The following is a 21,223-nucleotide window of genomic DNA, read 5'->3' as shown; positions in this document are numbered from 1 at the left end:
GATCTCTACTGCGTAATTCAGGTCTGAATCTATACCCAGGGTGTGCTGGGGATCCCTGTGTTTCAGCACAAAACAGAAAAGGGGTGAGCTAGCAGTTCAGCGGAGGCTTTCCCAGAACGCTGCCTGATGTGTAGTCCTGCACTGGCCTCAGCTGGACCCTCAGAATCCAAAAGCACCTCAGGTTTCTCCAATATCTAGCTATGGTGATACATGCGAGGGATTTTTAAAGGCATATAAAATGTACGGAATAAGTGAATGGAGCGTATGAAGGAATGCTCATATGTATGATACCTTTAAGATCTGGCCTCTATTTCTGCTTTCATTTCAATATCCTGAAATTATTTTTTAATAAAAGGAGAGAAGAAGTACAGAGATACAGAGAGCTGCTCACGTCAGCAGGCGTATTCCCAAAGTGCTGAGGGGAACAGATTGCTAATGCTAAATCTTCTACCAACCCCAGACGCAACTGTGTGTTTCTCAGACTTCTTGTTAGGTCCTCACAGCTACTCAGCACTTTCACATGAGGTCTCCCAGATGTTTAAGGCCTCTGAGAATTCTAGCTGGGCATTCAGCCCTCTCATTCCTTGGCTCGTGTTGCTTTCTGATGAGGATGAACAGTGCATGCACCCCTTTTTTCTTAAGCTCTTGTACTAATAATCTGTTCTGTAATTGTTTTCCTTTTTGTTTCTCCCCTTAGCCATCTATCTTTGCAAACGGACGATGCAGAACAAAGCTAGGCTGGAGCTGGCGGATTATGAAGCCGTAGGTACACTGCTGCTCGAGTTTCGAGGGGGGCAAGAATGCTTTGTTCACTGACGGGATGCTGCCGCCTTGTGTTTTGGGGTCAGCTTTTACTGTTTCTTCTTTAGTCGTGAGAATTGTGTGAGAGTTGATCTGGAGAAAGAATCAGGTACGCGATGGGGGAATATCCCTGGCAGAGACTTTGCAATGTCTCAAAGTATCTGCCAGGTAGCCCACAGAGATGGGCAAATTACACAGAACTTTACACCAGTTTCCTGTTTCCAGTTAACAGTTCCTGGTTTAGAGTCGATACTAACACACTGAAATGATGGATTTTCTGTGCATTATTGGGCAATTAAATCGCGCATGACCCATGACATATCGCTACAGACCTTAGAAGGAAAGTTTTCAGAAGTTAAAATGGGACTGCGCTTTCAATCTGCCATGTAAATATTATTTGTTAGGCTTATTCATGGAGTTTTTTCTGTTATGAAGCTATTGCACTTAAAATTATCCCCAGCCTCAGCTTAAGCTGCACAGAGTTCAGGCAGAGAGGGATGGGAAGCTGGCGGTAGGAGAGGAGGGAGCGTTGGTGCGAGTTTCTTTAAATGCCGGCAGCGTAACAGACTGGCCAGCTGGACTTCTATTTCTTTCATATTGTCTATGCCTTGTTTACTAGCTCTAGGTTACTAGTACAACAGCCAAATTTCAAATACAGAGTTTTTCAGTGGAGTGTTAGTTTAGGAAGCTGGTTGTAGTGGCCTTGTGTGTTCATGTTTATTAGGATGAAACATTTATATTGCATATGTTTTATGGGTTTTTTCAAGAATGAACTTTTCCCCTTTTTTCTTACCTTCTACATTTTGGGGCTTTGGGGCATATGGACATTAATACATCTTTTGGTGCTTTCAGTGAAGGGCATGCAAAAATTGCTACTAGTCTAGTCCATCCGTGAAAAGTATGCATGGTTCCCAAGACTTCCAATCCTGAGGTATGGGCATAAACTAAGGAGTACAAAAACCCACATGCACTTATACGTTGCTTTGCCGAGTAGTTCCTTCTGCATATTTTTTTATTTCATTATTAAAACAATTAAAATTGCTCACGGCAAACCAATTAACTGCAAGTACTCTAAAGATCTATCAGAAAGCAACAAAAGGCTGTTCAGCAGCGCACAAACACCCACACGCATGCAATGAGGCTATGGCTAAGTACTTTTGCACATCGTTGTCTACTGAGAGTAGCAATGCTCCAGTGATGGCAATAATTAGATCTTGGCAGTCTCTCATTTTTCTTGTGAAGATTGCATTGCACAGCTAGAGATGACTGCATTCAAATTTTGCTCTCTTAATTAGAGACAATCAGATAAGAATGGCACCGACTCTTCCTACTCATAATGAGAGCTGAAGGGGGCACAGCAATGGAGATGTAAGCTGAGCACGAGTAAGAGAAACAGGCTTACAGGAGTGGGCAGGAGTCCCATATGTTTACTGCACATTTTTGCAGACGTAGCATGGGGATGCTTCTCCATAGGTATGAGCGCTGACCTAGACTTTCCCGAGAGGATCTGTAAAAAAACAGCACAGGGCACATCTTATCATGTTAGATTCTGCTTGTGTCATTCATAGACCTTCTAGATTTCTCCTGATAAAACAGTAGTCTTGATTATATGATTGAGCTCGAGCGATTGCATTTAATTTTGTTTCTTATTGGTCAAACATAAGCCTGATTCCAATACTGCTTCAAGTGGTGCTGTTTCATTGGCCTCAGCATGTGTACTCCAGAGGGCATATGTGAACGTAGCTTAAAACAAAAAAAATCAAACGTACAGAAAATTGCTTTTGCAGATATTGCAAGTAGTTCTTCCCTGTGGCCACAGTTAAGGAAATCATCACTGTTCAGGAGAGCTATAAATCATTTGCTTAACTGTTTTTTTCCATGTAAATGGACTGAAACTCCCATGTGGACTTAGTGGTAACAGGCTCAAGCTTTACGTCTTGTGTTATACAAGAGGTCACAGTAAATAATATAAAGATTACGTCCGGTCTTGAGACGCATGTGCTTAAACACTGTCTTGAAATAAAGGAAATAAGCATAAAAGGAATGGCAGTAGAACTAATAACGTCTTATCCCTTAAGAAAATTTGCAACACTTAAGCCAGCTATAATGGATAAGAGAATCAAGGTACTAGTTTCGTATGCCTCCTTATCAGAGCGCGCGTGCGTACGAGACTTCGGGGTGCCAACTAGGAGTTAAGTCTGAGGAGCCTGAGCCTGAAATTCGGGCCATGCCTCGAGTTCAACCTTGAACTATGCTGAAGTCAGTCCACCTCCAAACATTCAGATCGCAACTCTCTCTGTAATGAATCTGGACAAGAGCTCTTACCTCAGGTTTAGAGCAAGGCTGCATCTGGATCTAGTCATTGCAGGTAGTTATTTTCGTTGTTCAGACAAATAAGCTATTTCCTTTTATGAATCATCCTGGTAATTCCCAGATGTCCATGCTGTGCAGCTGCTCGACGCTCTCAGCAGTGACCAGCCCTGCACACAGCAAGGGATGTTCAGGCCTTGCACCTTAGCGAAAGCCTGGAGAGGAGAGAGCTGGGCAGCAGGGAGGAAGGGAAAGTGGGGGGAAGAGAAGGAAACACGCAGGCGGCAGCCATCTGCTAACAGAAATGAAAGTCATCAATTTCACAAAGCTGCTCAGTATTATCTTTGGGGAACAAGTCCATCATTGTTTTATTACTAGAGCTCTGGCTGTCTTCATCGCACTCCATTACTTCTCCCTGACAGGGTCCTCTTCGCTGCAGCTATGGGGAGGCCTGAGAGGACGTCACAACCTTGCTTTGCCGACAGGGGAATTCATCGAAACCAACGCTAACTTCGTGTCTTGAGTTTTCTAAGCTAAAAAAAAGGGAGGGGAATAGAATAGACACCCAACATGATAACTGTTCCTAAGCTCTTATTGTAATTACCAGGAGTAATTGTTCTCACTATTTTCATCTCTTGTCAGGAAAACTTAGCAAGACTTCAGAGGGCATTTGCGAGAAAGTGGGAATTTATCTTCATGCAAGCTGAGGCCCAAGTGAAGTAAGTAATCCTAGAGCGCTGAACTGTGCCAATATTTAGAGCTGTGCAGGGAAAGGGATTCTGTGAAGATAAAATTTCTCCATCCAGGTCTTTACTGCAACTAAACTCAGAAAGTACTGGTAAATTTTAGTCAGTGGCTGGCTAGAAACAACAGAGAGCTAATTCTCAAGATTTGTGGCAGAGACTGAAAGATGGGTTTAATTAGCTGTACATAACCCTGTGAGTCAGGAACTCCTGAGCTAGATTTCTTAAGATGATATTGATTCATCATGTGAGCTTGGGCAATTCACTTGCCCATTCTGCTTCTACTTTTGCATAACATTTTTGTTTTATACAGATGGAAAGAAAAAATTTTGTCCTCTATGTGTTTTACTCTATGTTTGTAAAATGTTTTGAAGATTAAAAATGCTGTCATTTCGGAGTACCTAGAAAGGTGGCTTTTACAGCAGACTCTGTTTGTTTTTCTCATTTATACCAATCCCCGGTCAACTTTGTTGTACCTGAACTCTCTACAGTCCTGCTTGTGCTACTAAATTAGTGTGGAGAACTGGGTACCGTTTACATGAAACATACCCAAACTTAATATTTGGTTTTTTCCCATCTTCTACTTGCAATTGAAATCTACAGTTTTTCACTTCTTTCTCTGTTACAACAATTTGAAGCCCCTTCTTAGTGCACTGAGCATGTTGTCATCGTTATTACTGCAAAACAGGTATGGTCAACGGTTTGTAGACTAGTGTACTTAAAAGCCTACATATCCGTTTCACAGAGCTAATTGTCACCTATAAAAATTGAAAGTTGGTAAAGTTGGAGCATAAGAATATCAGTATGGGCACTCTGTATCATTAGAAAGAATTTACACTTTTAGCATCAAATGCTAAAAAATTCAAAGAGACTGTCAGCTTTCCAAGCCTGCTCTGGAGGCAAAGGTGGTTCCTCCTCCTCCTTGCCTCATCCGGTCTCTCCGTAAGCATATCTTGCAAGCTGATGGTGCTTTTGCTGTGCTGATGTGTTGAGCTGAGCACACCAATGAGGCGCCAGACGTGAATTACTGGATGCTGCTGAGAGATAGGGGTACAGTTGCTTTGAACAACCTCCAGATGTACTGCTGTATCAAGCCTGAATTTATTGAGTTACAGCTGTGCCAAGGCAACCAGGTGTTTTTCGGATGAGTGCTGGCTTGCATATGGCCAGGGCAGCGAGCTCGAGTCTTGCTCCACCGGGCAGCGCTCACACTGCTGCCGTGCTCTGCTAGCTTCATGCTGACACCGTATAGCCAGACCCTGTCCTTGAAACTCTTAAGGAGGGTGGCCACAAATGCCGCCCTTGCTGTTGCGGCTGGTAATTCCTCAGGCAGCCGTCCATGAGGAATTTGCAGTCACACTGCTAGCACTGCTGGGGTGCACAGGGGGAGTCAGGAGCCACCCAACTTGGACCTCCAGCCACTGCAGGCCGTGAGCTTAACTTGAAGCAAACACATCCTTGGTGGGTCCCCTGACATAGCCAAAGCCGAACATGACCTTCACCATTCTGTCAAATCAAGGTCTGGCAACAGAGTATCGAGAAAGGTTGTTTTCCTCACTAGATTAAAAAAACAGATGTTGAAATAAATTTTCCATGGTAATAGGAAAGTCTCTTTTGACACATTCTGGGGTAAACATCAGTGATATTTGGTTCATGACACATGTCCTTGCAAACAGGAGTGTGACACCCCTGTTTGAAAAATAGGTTAATATGCTGAACGTTTTTGTCATGGGGTTGAAAACCCCAGTGAGGAGCTGCAGCAAAGATGAAAGCATTAGTTGTATGCTGACTCATATGTTTATGCTTCTGTTTTCAGAATCGACAGGAAAAAGGATAAAACAGAACGAAAAATTTTGGACAGCCAGGAAAGAGCATTCTGGGATGTGCACAGGCCTGTGGTAAAGTTATTTTAAAAAGATGAGGCTGTCCAGGTTCTAACAAGGTTTTAACACTAATAAACACTGTGCCATGAGCTGCGCAAGGACATTACTTTTAAAGTTACCATGTGCATTTCCCTTGTTCTTCTAAAAAGTCAAGTTTCTACAAGGTTGTCCTTCTAGACAATCTAGGTTTGTGCATGCATGAAACTACTGACTTGGAAACGTAGGATAAATGTGAAACTTGAGCAATTTTTTGTTGTATGTTTAAAGAAAAACAGTTCAACTAGTTTGGCCCAGACTTTTTTAAAAAAGACTCTCTTCTTAGCTGAGATGTTTCCTTTTGGTGCCAAAGTTATAAGTAAATAGATGTGATGCTGAGATGCCAACAACTTTAGCTACATGCGTTCTCTTGTTTAGTAAGCATAATTTGTGGGACACAAACTTACTTAAGGAAGGAATTTTGAAGAAGTTCTAGTCATATATTTTAGAAAGATAAGGTAGCATGTAGATTGTAAACAGAAAAGATTAATAGTATTACTGTCTCTTTTCAGCCAGGCTGTGTGAACACCACAGAAATGGACATTAGAAAGTGTCGTCGTATGAAAAACCCACAGAAGGTCAAAAAGGTCTGGTTTTGTTTTGGTTTTGGAATCACACTTGACACCTGCAGTATATTAGACTTTCCCTATATGGATCAAAAAAAGGTTTTTCAAATATCAGTTCAGCTTTGTTTTAATCAGTAGATTTACTATGCCCATTTCCCAGGCAGAGAGGGACCAGATTGAGTCACTGGTAGACCGGAGAACAGCGTTAGGGAGCTCAGTGCTCCAGACATCTGCTGGCTCAGCACTCCTAAAATTAAAATCAATTGGCAAAAGTAGCTACGTCCCATTTTCAGAAATTATACGGGGATACATTTTTCAGAGCTATTTACCTGACTTAATCATTTCAAAGGCTGGCTCACGAGCAACTTGAGCGCCTTTGACTTCCAGCAAGATTTAGCTCCTATGGGTATATGTCGGTTTTGGAGGTGACACCAGACTCCTAATTTTCATTGACAGTTAATTGCAGCAGAGCCATACACGTGTCCCTTACAAATGTTAAATAAAAAGCAAATGCACTAAAGGCAAAGATAATTGATACTACTTTCAGTGCAGGTTTGTGTCCGGAAAATAAATGACTACAACTCAATTTGCAGATTTTCATTCAGAGAGGTTCATGTGAACTTGATGCACTGGCACCTGTTTAAGCTTGTTCCTTAATGTGTAGTTTTATGACAAGAAATTTAACTCAGTGGAAGAAAATTCCCATCTTTTCTTTCTCTCTCTACTTGGTTCACCACAGTGACCTTTCCTGGTGCTCATCCTGCAAACATCGACAGCCACAGCGCTCAAAGCTCCTGAAAATTGTCAGCTGCATTGTAACGTTCAAAACAAACCCCTTTTTTACATACTGTGAAACAAGCCTGTAGGTTGCAGCAGCACAGAGTAGTCACCTCATATCTAATGGGAATGTTTCAGTTATGAGAGTTTTATTGGAAACAAGGTCATGCTTGAAACCCCCAGGTTTCAGTTAATGTGTCTGCAGACTTTCCAAGTGCAGGCGTTTGCAAATGCAATCTGATTTGTAAATTTTGCCCCAGGCTAAATAATTATTCACATGCTTGGAAAGAAACAGTAGGGAATTGCTGACTTGTTACCTTACTGTTTTATGTATTGCGCTTTTCTGCATAACAGAAAAGTGTAGTAATCCCTTCTGTTTGTGTATTGGTTCGTTACAGTCAGTATATGGGGTTACTGAGGAGTCTCAACCCCAAAGCCCTGTACACGTGCCCTCCCAACCTGTACGCAAAACTACAAAAGAGGATTTCCGAAAACAAGTAAGTAGACACCTATACAGCATCTTTTCTGAGAACTAAGTCCATCTGAAAAATTCAGACTACTGTTGCCTGAAAAAAAAAGCATATAAAGTTATTGAGGTATCAGTGAAACCAATTGTATGCCTTAGCTGTGCTTGATCCTTGCATACTTTTTGTAAAGTAGTCAGCATTTAAAGATAAATATTGAGTTGTGCAGTTACACAGTGATATGAGTTATGGGTAATATTGACCATTGCATCTAGTATTACTCTGCCTGTGGGCCGATAGATTAATTTGCAGGATGTCTCAAAAGTAGGCAGTGACAAAGGCCAGGGAAGTGGGCAGCACGCTGGGGCATGAGCTTTCAGGGAACTGGGAGAAAATTATTTGCACAGTACTTTCAAGGAATGACTACTAACTCGCATCCTTGCTGCAGCACAGGGGGCTGTGGCTCCCAATTATGTTTTCTGCAACAAGCAGCCCAGTGAAGTGCAGGAAGGAATCACTAGGTTAGCATTTAAGTAAAGACAGCTTTTACACCTGTTCTTAGGCAGCCAGTTTTAGGGTGAACTTCTGAACTAAATTTGAACACTAAATTTCTTGAGCTTTTTCCATCATAGGCGACATAGGCTGCAGAGTACTGTTAAGAACTAGTTCACAGTGTGGTATAAATGTGCTATAAAACCATTATTTCGTGTTGTGATGGCAGTCAGTTAGAAACAAAAATGGAAGCGGGGAGTGTGGAGCGAAGAGGAAGAGATCACATTGGGCCCTGAGTCTAGGAACCTCAGCCCCCAATACGTGCGTGTTTCCTTTCCTGCTTTTAATTATCTCTTCTGAAGCTTCCTCCAGGGCTTTGCCAAATGAAATCGGAACTCCTGTTGGAAGCAATTAATAAGCTTCTTCTAATACCTAGGGAAGGGTCCCATTTCCTTCTGAGTTACTGGCAAGCTGTTTGGAATGAGAAATCAATGGTGTGTTGGGATATGATCAATGCATGCTCAAGAGCTCCTGGATTGCTAATGTCCTTGTCATCTCTCTCCTCAGATAAATTTTCTGAATGTGCAGATAGACAGGCATTGTTTAAAGATGTCCAAGGTAGCAGAAAGGTGAGTGTCTCCATCTGCATGGTTTCCCATGTTTTCTCCTCTCAAATATGGTGTTTCCAGAAACAGAGAGCGCACAGCAGCGCACAAAGGCTGGTGCCTTTGTTTCTGTTCAGCAAATCCTTCTCCCTCCTTGACTGACCGTGCTGCCTGTCTGCTCGCCACTGACACCTCTGCACTCGCTCTTCTGCCACTGAGAAAAAGTAGGTGACAGACGGGGATATCACTGTGTTGTAAAGGCAGAAGAAATGTGATTCACAAAAGAAGGAGCCCTTTCACGGGTTGTATTTCCCGCTCCTTCACAAGCCTGGAGTTTATTTACACAAAAGTAATTCACGTTTCAGTTTTAAAATAACCATTTTACTTTTGTGGGTGAACTCTTGAGCGCTCATCTCTCCTGTTAGTCTGGCACAGCTCTGGGGAGGGAGCTGTGTTTGCTGCTTGTTGCATGTGTTGTTCATGTCCATGTTCGTATTTGGGTTTAAGGGCAAGTTTCTGCTCCCACTTACGCACATAAAACACTGTGGGAAGTACTAGGTTTCTATCTGTGCTACGCAAAGCAGTGTTTTAAGAGACGAATGTCTCATGGAGGCAAATCGAGGCACAATTTGACTTGCAGAATGTTTATTCCTGGTAGGGAAGTATGAACAAGAAAAGAACAAGCTCAAATTTAACTTCTTGTGAATGACAGCTCCTTTACTCATCGTTCTAAATTATGCACATTTGCAATGAAATCACTCAGACAAAAGTCGGGATCAGCACACTGTTCTGTAACATCACCTTTTAGAGCAAAGCTCTGTTGAACATGATGTGCATTATAAGGTTGGTGCCTTGTAGAGAAATAGTGAAGGAATTTTTATTTAAATATTTTAAATTAAATATTGCTCTATGAAAAGTTGTGCTTTGCAGTGCCTCCTCCGCTAATTAGCATGTGTATACTAAACTAGGCAAACTGAATGACAAGAGCTCAAAAGTAAGTTCCTATCAGCTCATAAAGTGAAAATTTATCTAATTAAAAAGAAAACATTCAGAGTATTCATGAAACCCTGCATATGCTATTTTGTACTATGAAATTAGCATATCCATATTTATGTTTTGAGCTTTCTGGTTCTGTCCTTTTTTATTAAGAAGAAAAAGTTGTGCTTTACAGAAAAGTGTTATTTTGTACTGAATTTGCAGTGAATTTTACAATGAGTTTAATAGCCTGAGGCAGTAATAATTTTCAGGCTGGTAATTTATAGGTAAGCAGATCTGCCTCTCTTGAATTTTTACTAAGGTTGTATTTATTCCGTAAGATGGACTCAGTATAAATCATTCACTGTGGACATTCATTCCTGTCTATATGGCACCCCGTTGTTCAAGTTTATAAAGAGGCTACTGATAGTGTAAATAAGTATCATCAATGCCCAAGTTTGAAAACACTAATCTATTAATTAGTTTTGGGTAGAACTAGATAAGAAACAATTTTCCTGGTCTGGAAGGACTTTGGCTTTTTTTTTTTTTAATTGATCCCAAATTGGAGGAAAAAAGTAGCTATCAAAACTTATGCAAACTGGTAATCTGGAGAAAAGTAAATTAGATCAGGGCAATCAAAAACTTTTAACTTGTTTTGAAATAGTTAATTCTGATGTTAACTTTCTTTAATATAGATATATTTTATTGTAAATTCACTGAGATGTGAGAGGAAGAAATTTTTAAAGCAACAAACAGAAATTTGTAATGTTGAAAATGTACAGAGGCTAACTGACGAATTTGAAATTGAAAAGATGTAATTGGGATATTTATCAGAACCCGTCCTTTAGTACAATTTTTTTAGCTCTCCTGTTCCAACAGAAAAAAGTTTATCTGCAAAATTCCTCCCTAACGCTAGGTTGAGGGAGCCTCTGTTGTTGAATCTGCAGTCATGATGCCTTCTGTGGATTTGATTTCTAGGAGGTTGTAAGCAGCATATTCTGAAACATCAGCTCCTTTACGGTGTCTCAGGCCAGGTAGTCAAAGTCATTAGCTACATTTGCAGATTTTGGCCTAATGATGCAATAACATAGAGTTTACAGACGAGTAGGTAGCTAAAGCTCTTATTCTGAAGGGAGAAGCCCTCTCATCTGATTTTCTGTCAGTGTGTATATCACCCTGGAAAGGTAATGGAACAGCTCATCCTGGAGGCCATCTCTAAGCATGTGAAGGACAAGAAGGCGATCAGGAGTAGTCAGCAGGTATTCACCAAAGGGAAATCATGCTTAACCAACCTAATAGCTTTCTGTGATGGGACAACTGGTTGGGTAGATGGGGAGAGCAGTGGATGTTGTCTACCTGGACTTCAGCAAGGCTTTGGACACTGTCTCCCATCACATCCTCCTAGGTAAGCTCAGGAAGTGAAGGCTGGGTGAGTGGACGGTGAGGCGGATGGAGAACTGGCTGAATGGCCGAGCTCAGAGGGGGTTGTGGTCAGTGGTGCAGAGTCTAGCTGGAGGCCTGTAGCTAGCGGTGTCCCCCAGGGGTCAGTCCTGGGTCCAGTCTTGCTCAACATATTCGTCAGTGACCTGGATGAAGGCACAGAGCGCACTCTCAGCAAGTTTGCTGATGATACTAAACTAGGGGGAGTGGCTGACACACCACAAGGCTGTGCTGCCATTCAGAGGGACCTGGACAGGCTGGAGAGCTGGGCGGAGAGGAACCTCCTGAAGTTCAACAAAGGCAAGTGCAGGGTCCTGCACCTAGGGAGAAATAACCCCATGCCCCAGTACAGGTTGAGGGTTGACCTGCTGGAAAGCAGCTCTGCCGAGAAGGACCTGGGAGTCCTGGTGGACAACAAATAGACCACGAGCCAGCAATGTGCCCTTGTGGCCAAAGAGGCCGGTGATATCCTGGGTTGCATGAGGAAGAGTGTTGCCAGCAGGTCGAGGGAGGTGATCCTCCCTCTCTACTCAGCCCTGGTGAGGCCACATCTGGAGTACTGTGTCCAGTTCTGGGCTCCCCAGTAGAAGAGAGACATGGAGCTCCTGGAGCGAGTCCAGCAAAGGGCTACAAAGATGATGAAGGGATTGGAGCATCTCTCCTCTGAAGGAAGGCTGAGAGAGCTGGGAGTGTTCAGCCTGGAGAAGAGGAGGCTCAGGGAGGATCTTATGGATGTGTGTAAGTATCTGAAGGGAGGGTGTCAAGAAGATGAGGCCAGAGTCTTCCCAGTGGTGTCCAGCACTAGGACAAGAGGCAACGGGCACAACCTGAACCACAGGAAGTTTCATCTGAACACAAGGCAAAACTTCTTCACTGTGAGGGTGACTGAGCACTGGAAGAGGTTGCCCAGAGAGGTTGTGGAGTCTCCTTCCCTGGAGATATTCAAAAGCCATCTGGACACAGTCCTCAGTAATAATCTGCTCTGGGTGACCCTGCTTGAGCAGGGGGGTTGGATTAGATGATCTCCAGGGGTCCCTTCCAACCTTGGCCATTCTGTGATTCTGTGATTATTTAGTGCAAGCAGAAGCATAACATGACAAGAAGGCTATCTGGAAGAAAAAGGTTACATGTGAGAGTCATGGAAAAATTCAAGCCGAAAGGGACATTTTCCACCTGGTCTGAACCCCTGCTCAAAGCAAGACCGTCTTCAAAGTTAGATAAGCGCTTTGTCCAGCAAGTTTTGAAAATCCCCAAATATGGAGATTTGACACCTGTGCCCATGCTTACCCCTTTCTCCTCTGAGTAATTTTCCCCTCGTGAAGAAGGGTGCAGTTATGTGATGATTTGAGGCACCGGCATTGCTGAAGGGCTGCAGGCTCTTCTGTTGTGGAGTTCGAGGTGAAGAGCAACAGCAAAAGTCACCCAAACGTGGAGGGCTCTAAACAAGACCGCCAAAGGCAACTGCAGGAAGAGAAATGAAGGGCTTGATAAGTCAAGTAGCTTGACAGGCGAGATGGATGAGAGCAAAGGAGTTTATCTGACTTAAATTGAACTATTCCTTAAAATAAAACCTATATGGCCTGAAAGCAACATGTAAAACACTGAACACACACACCAGGAACAAACCTGTTGAGTAAGGAGGTGCCACTATGAGCACTTCTCAGACTGGCCCCACACTGCTGGGATTAATTGAAGTGCCAGCGCAGCAGCCGGGCTGCTGGAGCACAGCAGCAGCGGCTTCTCAGCACCCTCCTTTCCCCAGCCAGACCCCCACAGCAGCACCTCCTGGCCTGTTTTCGGTGCAGTGCGAAGCCACTTTGGGACAGCATAAGGGAAATCATAAGGAAGAAATAAGGCAGGCAGCGGTGGGGGAAACAAGCTGCTGTCTTTACAAGAAAACATAGACCAGAATATAGTCTAGCGACTCAGGTCCCATGTGCCTTCTAAGGTAACGTCACCCAGGGCTGCAGTGGGAAAGCCAGCAATCAGCCACTTCTGTGCTGAGCGCCCCAGTCTTAACTGAGTTATGGGAATAAGAGGGAGTAGAGAGACATCAGCATCTCGCAGTTCCTGCTGACAGTGGTGGCAGTTAGAGGCCCATTGCTCCGCTCTGGAGTTTGAGCCAGACGTAAAACAAATCCACAGCAGGTACTAGGAGTGGATTTGTCACTCAGTCTATCACTTGCACAATACAGTTAGTCATTAAATGTCTCAATTTTCAGACAGTTAAGAAGGTAAATAAGGAATATAATAGAAATTAGTAGTGATTGTCGGAGCGCATAATTTTCCATAAATGTGTGATGTTCTATTGGGTTGTCCTTGTCCAACCGTAGAAGAGGACTGGAAGGGCATTGGAAAAGTTATCCTCAGCTCCTGTTGAATAAATGCTGACTACTGAAGGTTTTCCTCTTCCGCCTTCCTGTTCCCCTTCTGGAAGCAGATCTACACCAATTCTTTTTTGAAACAATTTCTGCACCTTTCCGCACCAACTAAGGGAGCAGGCGTCCTTCAGCTGCTGCATGCACCTTGGAAACTGTTTTCCGCTTCTTTCTTCCACATCCTTTCTCACCAGTTGGGACCTGCACACTATCAGCTTTAGGATTTGGCAAGGAGATTGGAGAACTATTGAGCAAAACTGTCGATAAATTCTACCTCCCGCTTTCGCTGACTGCATCACTCAGTGTTGATGCAAGCCCATCACCTGTGGCATTATAGAAAAGGCTGAGGAAAACCTGAGTATCTTCCTACCAGCAGCAGTCTCAGCTCGCTAGGTGAAAATCTATCACTAATCTGTGTTATTCTTTCAGTTTCCCAAATCTATTGTGAAGGCTTAGCAGGCCCCCTGAATGCAAGACAGGCAGGTACTCAACTCAAGCTCTGCACCCTTCAGTGAATTACATTGCATCACTTGAGAGGCCAAAAGTCCAGGTCTGCATTTGGACAGAAATGCTTTCCCGTAGGGTTCATCCTGCTTATAACCTCTTGTAGACAATGAGGCAATGATTCAGCTGCTGTCATTATGCTGAATCAGTAAAATGCATTTGGCAATTCCCCCCTTGTTCAATTTAATTTAGCTTTTTTTCTTTTGTTTTTGCTAGTACTTGTGGCACCTCTGATACCTTATTATTATTTTATTAGGAGCAATTCATGTTTCACAGCAGATAACTCCTGATTGATTCTTTTTTGTTGGATTTATTTTGATCAACCCTCTCTCTCTCATTGATATCTCAGGGATTGCTGCTGCTCTCTGAAATTGGACGCTGCTCCCTCCACCAACCCTTGACCCACAGCAGTCATGAAATGTAATTAATGAAATGAGATGAGACAGCCCTGAGTGCCCTGAGGGGCATTGGGAACCTGCTGTGGTTACAAAAGTGTATGATTTTAATGCCTCATGATAAGAGCTTGGACAAACAAAAAGAATAATTATTGTAGAGCAGGTCAGGGAAACTTTCTGCTTTTTGTGACCCTTTGTTTCACAGGATATTTTAATTCTCCTGCCTTTTTGAGAGATGGAAGACCGAGGTAAAGTTTAGCGTGGGCAGGCAAAGATTAGTTGTTCAGTATGATGAGACTCAATTACCTTACTTAATTAGTTTACAGAGCTGGGCAAAAAAATGTAAAATGTACCTTAGAGTGTTTGAAGTACGGAGTAAGACAAATTTCTTTTGATTTCTTTTCATATATGCTGTCTCGCTTTTGTAAAAATGTCCCCCTAGTCCCTACCCCAGTGGAATTCCTCAATTGTTTCTGCAAGCAGACAGTTATTTCCCCAGGGAGTGCTCTGAAGCTGCTCCTGGTAAGGATTAGAGGCTGCTCTATGTGTCTTATCTGACTAGTCATGAAACAAACCGGCATAAATGCCACGTGGTTTTCCAACGTGCATATCATTTATTGTATTTTAAGTTAATTATTATAAACTACTGTTAAAGTGTATCACAATACTACCATTGTGCTAGGCAGTGTGCCTACATGACAAAAACATGATCCGCAGTCTGAAGATCTGACATTCAGAGCTGTGATCCTGCGAAGATTTAGGCATATGCTTAGTTGAAGTGCGTGACTCTCCTTAGCTACTCATAATGTATGAAGTTAAATGCGTGCAAAAGTCTTTGCAAAATAAAGGACAAGAGGCTACAGCAGTATGCTACAAATGAAGAGGGGAACGTAAGGTTCGTAGTCATCCCATTGCTCTCTAGGAGAAGTCGTACCATATCAATCCGGTTGCCGCCTCATCAGGCCTTTTTGTAGGCATCTCGACAGAGGCAAGCTTGAGGAAAATATTGTGGTGAGTTGGTGGGTGTTTGCAGAGAAATCCTTCTCTACAGAGTCCCTGGGGAAAGGGACTCCTATGGTTGCTGAGGAACTGACCCATCGGTACGTAAAGAAAAAAAGCAACACAAGGAAAAGGAATTGCTGAAAGGTATAGCTTTCTAATATGCAACCCAGCATTCAGGTCCTGATTCTTTTTCTCTTTTCTATGTTTTTTTTAATCTGTCATAGTTTAATAGCCTACTCAGAGCAATACATGGAATATGATCCATTTATAACTCCTGCTGAGCCTTCTAATCCCTGGATAAGTGATGACGTGGCTTTGTGGGACATAGAAATGAGGTAAGAAGTGGCTTTTACTTGGCAAGTTTAAGTAATCTTAGGGTAGTCTTGCTATTTTGTCTGTATCCTCTTCCCACCACCCTGTTTGGATAGGAAGTTGGATGTCTGTAAATTTACAAGATACAAGCATATAGCTACAAGTTAAAAAAGGAGCTTACATTTTCTTCTTCTGTGAGTTATACAGCCCTTCCACGTGTGTATCTCTTGATGTGTGGTATTCAGTAAGTCAAGTAATTGGTGTGCTCACGCCTGTCAAGCACGTGCAGAATCAAGTCTAAGTGTTCACGAATACTGGATGCTGCTAGGGGATATTTGTTCCAGCGCACCTCCTTTGACCCTTGAGAGCCTGCTAACTGTCCTGGGATCTCTATGCAAGGCACAGTTGGCCACACAGCCGGGCAGACACTGGTGCCACCTGTACCTGCCCGGCAGAGTCGCTGTGTAAGAGAGGTGTGTTGTGACATGCAGCCAACTTGAGTGTAGCTCTCACACCATGCACGACACTCTGCAGGTTCGAAATATGGTAGAGGGACAAAGTGAGTTTGGGCCTTACCTATTAGTGAGCAAACTGGCTCTTCTCCATGATGGTGTGTAATAAGAGATGGAAAGGGAGAGGAAGGAGCGTGGGATCTCTAATGCCTTACGCCTCAGGGCGTTTCTCCAAAAAACATGCGTAGTGCTGCAGTGTAGACCATCTTTGGCCCATGTGACATGAGCGTGAACACCCAGCTAAGAGGCAGTTGCAAAGGAAATCTGCCCAGTCTCTTCCTCTGTTGCAGTCACAGGCTATCAGCAGCCCTAGTAGCAGGACTAGCATTATCCTGCTTGCCTGTATGCCTAACAGCTGTAGGAGCAGATCTGAATGAAGTACAGTGTTTCTCTAAGTCTAATTAATCCACTGGGCTAGCATGGTTAAGGTGTACCTGTTTCAGTGTCCAGTGGCATACAAGAGAATGGTATTCCGAAAAAGCACCATCTGGTTTCCTTTGATTCCCAGCCTGCAAGACTAAGTGCTCATTTATGGTTTGGTTGGCTTTTAGCATAAGTCCAGAGCAAGACTTGAGCTTTGGATTTGCAGCGGTACGCTGTGATTCGCCACAAGCTTCGTGACTCACTCGCACAAATCCGTTGGCCAGCTATTGCTAGTGCTTGGCAGCTTCTCCTACTGTTTAGCTGTTTTTGTTCTTCAGCATCAAGTCTGATCTGGGAGTTCACTTCAGCAAATCTTTGAGAAGAGAGTGCCAAATCTTATAATGTCTGTACTTATGTAATAGTGTAAAGTCTAAGATGCTATCAGCCCGAGAAAGCCAATCCATAGAAAACAGTGTCCCAGGAAAAGGGCAAATTATTTCCCTGTTTAAAACCCATGTGATCTGGGACATAAAAGGTATTTTTCATCAGCATTACTGGAAGTCATAGAAATCTATAACCTGTTTTTTAATCTTTGCCCCTCTTCACATAATTTGGATATTTGAGATTTCTTTTTTAGTCAGTTTCTCTCATCTTCTCCATCCTTCCCTAGCAGGTTTAGAAACGGATGCAACCTCTGCAGAATACTTCTCTGGATAAACCCCCATCCGCAGGGTATCTAGGCATCCATTAGTTCTGCATCTGCTGAGGTAGCTGGAAATCCCCAAAATGATTTCTGTGTCCCTGAGAAATACAATTTAACCAGATGTTTTGACTTTTATATGAATTTAAAATAAATGCTCGGCTCCTGCTATGATCTCTGCATTAAGTTAAGGAAGGCGATTCTCCTGCTGATGAAAAAGAGAAAACAGTACTGTTGAGAGACAGACGAACAAACAGTTCTATATTTCCACTTTATTCTCTCTTGTAGGAGAACTGACTGCATCTGCATCCAGTTGCAACTTGCATGAATAATTAAATGATCCCTGAGAGCAGTGGTAGCCCCGTGTGTTACCTGCAAAGCTGTTTCCTCAGTTAGGAAGGCAGAGCCCTCACTCAGGAAAACAAAGCTGCTCACTGGTGAAGCCCTATCTATCTGAGTACAGACAGCCCTGTGCCACTGCAGTTAATCCTTTATGGCACTTCAGGTCTTGGGAAACGCCACTGAAAACCTTCAATTTCGGACAGCGCTTTGGCCTTTTCAGTTCATGCAAGAACGCTACGCAACGGCAGCGCGCCCTGGGCAGTAGAACAGCTACTGCTCTCTGAATTGGGCAGGAAATTCCCTGAACGTTGCTCACACCTAGCACTGCATGAGCGTGGCTCTGCCGTCCCTGTGTCTGGGCTGGCTCGCTGAACGATAAGGCAGGTATCTCGGCACTGCTGCCCTCAGCGCTGCAGCTCCCAGGCGGACATGGGAGGAGCCAGCCTGAGCTCTCTGCACTTCGAGTAAGGACATGCCCATCAGTTTTGCTTTGTCTTTACACCAAGGGGAAATCAAAGTAGTCATTTTATTTACCCCTTTGGCTGATTTGTCTTCAGCACAGATCGCCACTGTCCCTTAAGGCTCTAGGATTAGGAATCACTACGGACATGATGAGACATGCAGTTTAATAGATACACAGAGTTAACAATGGCTGTACTGTCACAAATGTGAGCAGCTGAGCTGTATTTTAGTGGTTGTCTCATAGTATGACGCCATCACACCAGAAGCTTTCAAACACTTTGTGCGCCCAGCTTACGGTCTGAGGCAGAGACTGCCTCAAAGACTCTTCACTGTGATTCCCAGGCACTGCCTCTCCCCATAGGCATCTCTGCAGCATGTCTGGCAATTCAAACAATAGCTTATGTTAGCAGGGTTTTATTAAGAAATGATTTAGGAGCAAGGTCATTAGTGATTTTGGGTGCATCTGCTTCTCAGTTTCCCAGCTGAGACGCAAAATAAGAGCCAGATTGTCATGGCTCAGGGAGTGTTTTCTAATCATCCAGGACTTAGGCATCCAAAAATCAGAGGCACCGAAAAATAAAAGCCAACAAAGCAATAATAATTTTTAGAAATCTTGGCCTCGCTGCTTCTTTGTGAAGCTGCCTTTTTAATGCAACGCTTTCATTTTTTTAATAAAAATCCAAAGCCAGCTCCAAGTGACCAGCCAGCGCCATGTAGGATGCAAGGAGATGCTCTGGAGCTCACCAGGGGCCTAACAAACGCTGCTGGCAAATCTCTGCCTTGGCATACACGAAATTACGAAGGTGCATTCAAGAAGGTGCATAAGAAATGCATAATGAAAAATCATTCAGGAACATACAGCATGCTGTTCTTAACATTAAACATATAAAACATTTCTCTTTGAAAATCTCATCATACTCTGTCTCTCTCGTCTTGATATATAAGCAGCACCCAGATAATACGATTGCATTAACAATTATGCTGGTCTTTATAGCTTCTTTTTGTATGTTATTTGCTAGCTTGTATTTCTGCAAAATCTTGAGAAGACAGCATCTCCTGCTCCGATAATCTTCCTCCCTTTGCTGCATAGTAGGAGCAGTGGCAGCTGCTGGGACAGCAGGCAGAAACGCACGTTCCATCTGTTTTTTCCTTCTCTCTCTAAACAGCAAAGAACCTAGCCAGCAGCGTGTGAAAAGATGGGGTTTCTCTATGGATGAGGTGTTGAAGGATCCAGTAGGACGAGACCAGTTCCTTCGTTTCCTGGAATCAGAATTTAGCTCAGAAAACCTCAGGTAAAACCTTTTTTGACTTGAACTAAATAAATGGGGCTAATCATACTCTTGTGCATAAGTGAAACGCAGTGCTTGGTCTCTGGTGAGCTGCTAAAAACACCAAGCTGAAACCAGCCGGCCGTAGCCCACAGCACTGCTACGGGTGCCTATACTAGAATAATGTAAGTAATCATAGGAACAGTGCTTAGCAGTGCCCGTGTTGTCAGGTATCACATGCAAAGGTCTGCAAATGTGTGCCAACGTGTTTGTGCGGTGAAACATGGCATATAGCTACTAAGCCCTCTAACATATGCTTATACACAATATAAATATATAGGATTTGCCTGTGAGTTTGTGGCAGGGGTCCTGTGAGTGAAACAGTTTGGCGTTCATGTGCCCAAAGACTGTTGTAGTACTGGTACTCAGCAAATCCGATTTGTACCAGCTTCTTTAAATTCTGGCACCTGCTAATTGTTTGAGAGCTTGGCTTTCTGACCTTAATAGTTGTCTTTTTATGCAGGTATTCTGGGTACCTAATCTCCTCCTATTCTGTAGAAAACAAAGCTTCCATTATGAAACATTATGTAGACGCTCACATGATTCTACAACAGATTTAAAGTCTTTAAATCCACTGAGCACAATTCTGCTGCTTCAGCTATAACAGTAATGAGTAGCAGTAATAAGTTACCATTTTTCAAGGACCAACATGAAAATAATTGCTAGAAGATCCAGCCCCTCCATCTTTGTCTGTAGCGCTGATCAAAACCCAATTTCTAACCTTAACACATTGCCCTAAGATGCAGTCCCACTGCAGAATTAACTCAGGGATCTGACTTTGCTTGTCCTGGCATCAGTTGGGGTATAGCCACAGACCAGTATTTCATCATCCGTTCTCTTGAACCTTAACTCTAACTCCAACCCTAACACTAAACGTCATCTTAAGGGAAGCATCTCTGCTGCTGTGGAGAGGGAGAGGTCAGTAGAAGAGCTAGTTTATTGGTGCATCCTGGAGCTACAGGAAAACAAGTATCCTGCAAAATTAAAATAGGGCAGGTAACGACAGAAGCAAATGTACTGGTGTGAGCTCTGAGGAATTAGGGTTTGCAGGATTATACTTAGAACAGGGCTGGGGCTAACATTAGGATTAGCATTCAGGATTGCAGGCTTTTAAATGCTCGCTTTGTTACTCTGTTCTGCAAAGTCCAAAGAAGATGGGAGAGGGCTCATGACAACCAGCGAGTCAGCCCGGGAGAGGTAGAGGTTGATAGTCCCTGACTGAGGTTATGGTTCAGATTCTCACTTAAACATGCCAAACAGCCAGATTTACTGCTATGTTCTCCCATTTTTGCAGAAGTAGGAAGATGGTTGTTAGCAGCAGGACTAATCACAATGACTTGTGATTAGTGCCAGGGCAGGCTGCAGTCCCTGATCCGTGCTGAAGGCAAGGGCCTGGCTCTGTGTTAGGGCACCAGTGTGCAGGGGCTGAACAGCAAGGGTGGCTCCTGGTCTCTTGAGACTCATGCGCGTAGGATCCTTAGCTTTGCTCCTTGACCGAAGTCCAGGAGGTCACAGGCACTTCATAGGTATCTGCGACGGTCCTCACCTGCACCTTCCCCCTACCTAGTCCTGGAGACACAGAAGGCTCCAGCAGCAGTGTAATCTGGCTGTGCCTTTGGCTTTGTGCCTTTGCTGGTAGTGAGTGAGTTGGATGTTGTTCTCAGTTTATGCCAGCTGGAAACTTGGTTGCACTGGCTTGAAGTTTGTGCTTTCTTTATTTTTTTTACTTAGAGAATCAAATGCATTAGCAAAGTGTGCAGACAATTGCTGCTTCATTGCAGTCTGCTAGCCTGTGAGATCTGAAAGTGAAATTCCCTGGAAAGTAACTTTAAA

General features: G+C 43.4%; 1 protein-coding gene across 6 annotated transcripts in view; it reads left to right on the top strand.

The window, feature by feature from the left end:
* Positions 1 to 21,223, top strand: part of RGS6 (regulator of G protein signaling 6) — a 304,375-nt gene that overhangs the window by 228,940 nt on the left and 54,212 nt on the right. For all 6 annotated transcript variants that reach the window (XM_009689855.2, XM_009689852.2, XM_009689849.2 and 3 more), the window contains 8 exons: positions 698 to 762; positions 3,754 to 3,830; positions 5,671 to 5,752; positions 6,286 to 6,360; positions 7,515 to 7,613; positions 8,640 to 8,701; positions 15,596 to 15,706; positions 19,229 to 19,354. In XM_009689855.2, the coding sequence (XP_009688150.1) occupies positions 698 to 762; positions 3,754 to 3,830; positions 5,671 to 5,752; positions 6,286 to 6,360; positions 7,515 to 7,613; positions 8,640 to 8,701; positions 15,596 to 15,706; positions 19,229 to 19,354 (697 nt within the window). The remainder of the gene's footprint in view (positions 1 to 697; positions 763 to 3,753; positions 3,831 to 5,670; positions 5,753 to 6,285; positions 6,361 to 7,514; positions 7,614 to 8,639; positions 8,702 to 15,595; positions 15,707 to 19,228; positions 19,355 to 21,223) is intronic.

Source organism: Struthio camelus, chromosome 5 (assembly GCF_040807025.1).
Source record: "Struthio camelus isolate bStrCam1 chromosome 5, bStrCam1.hap1, whole genome shotgun sequence".
NCBI classification, from domain to species: domain Eukaryota; kingdom Metazoa; phylum Chordata; class Aves; order Struthioniformes; family Struthionidae; genus Struthio; species Struthio camelus.
This window is presented reverse-complemented; position numbering and strand designations above follow the sequence as displayed.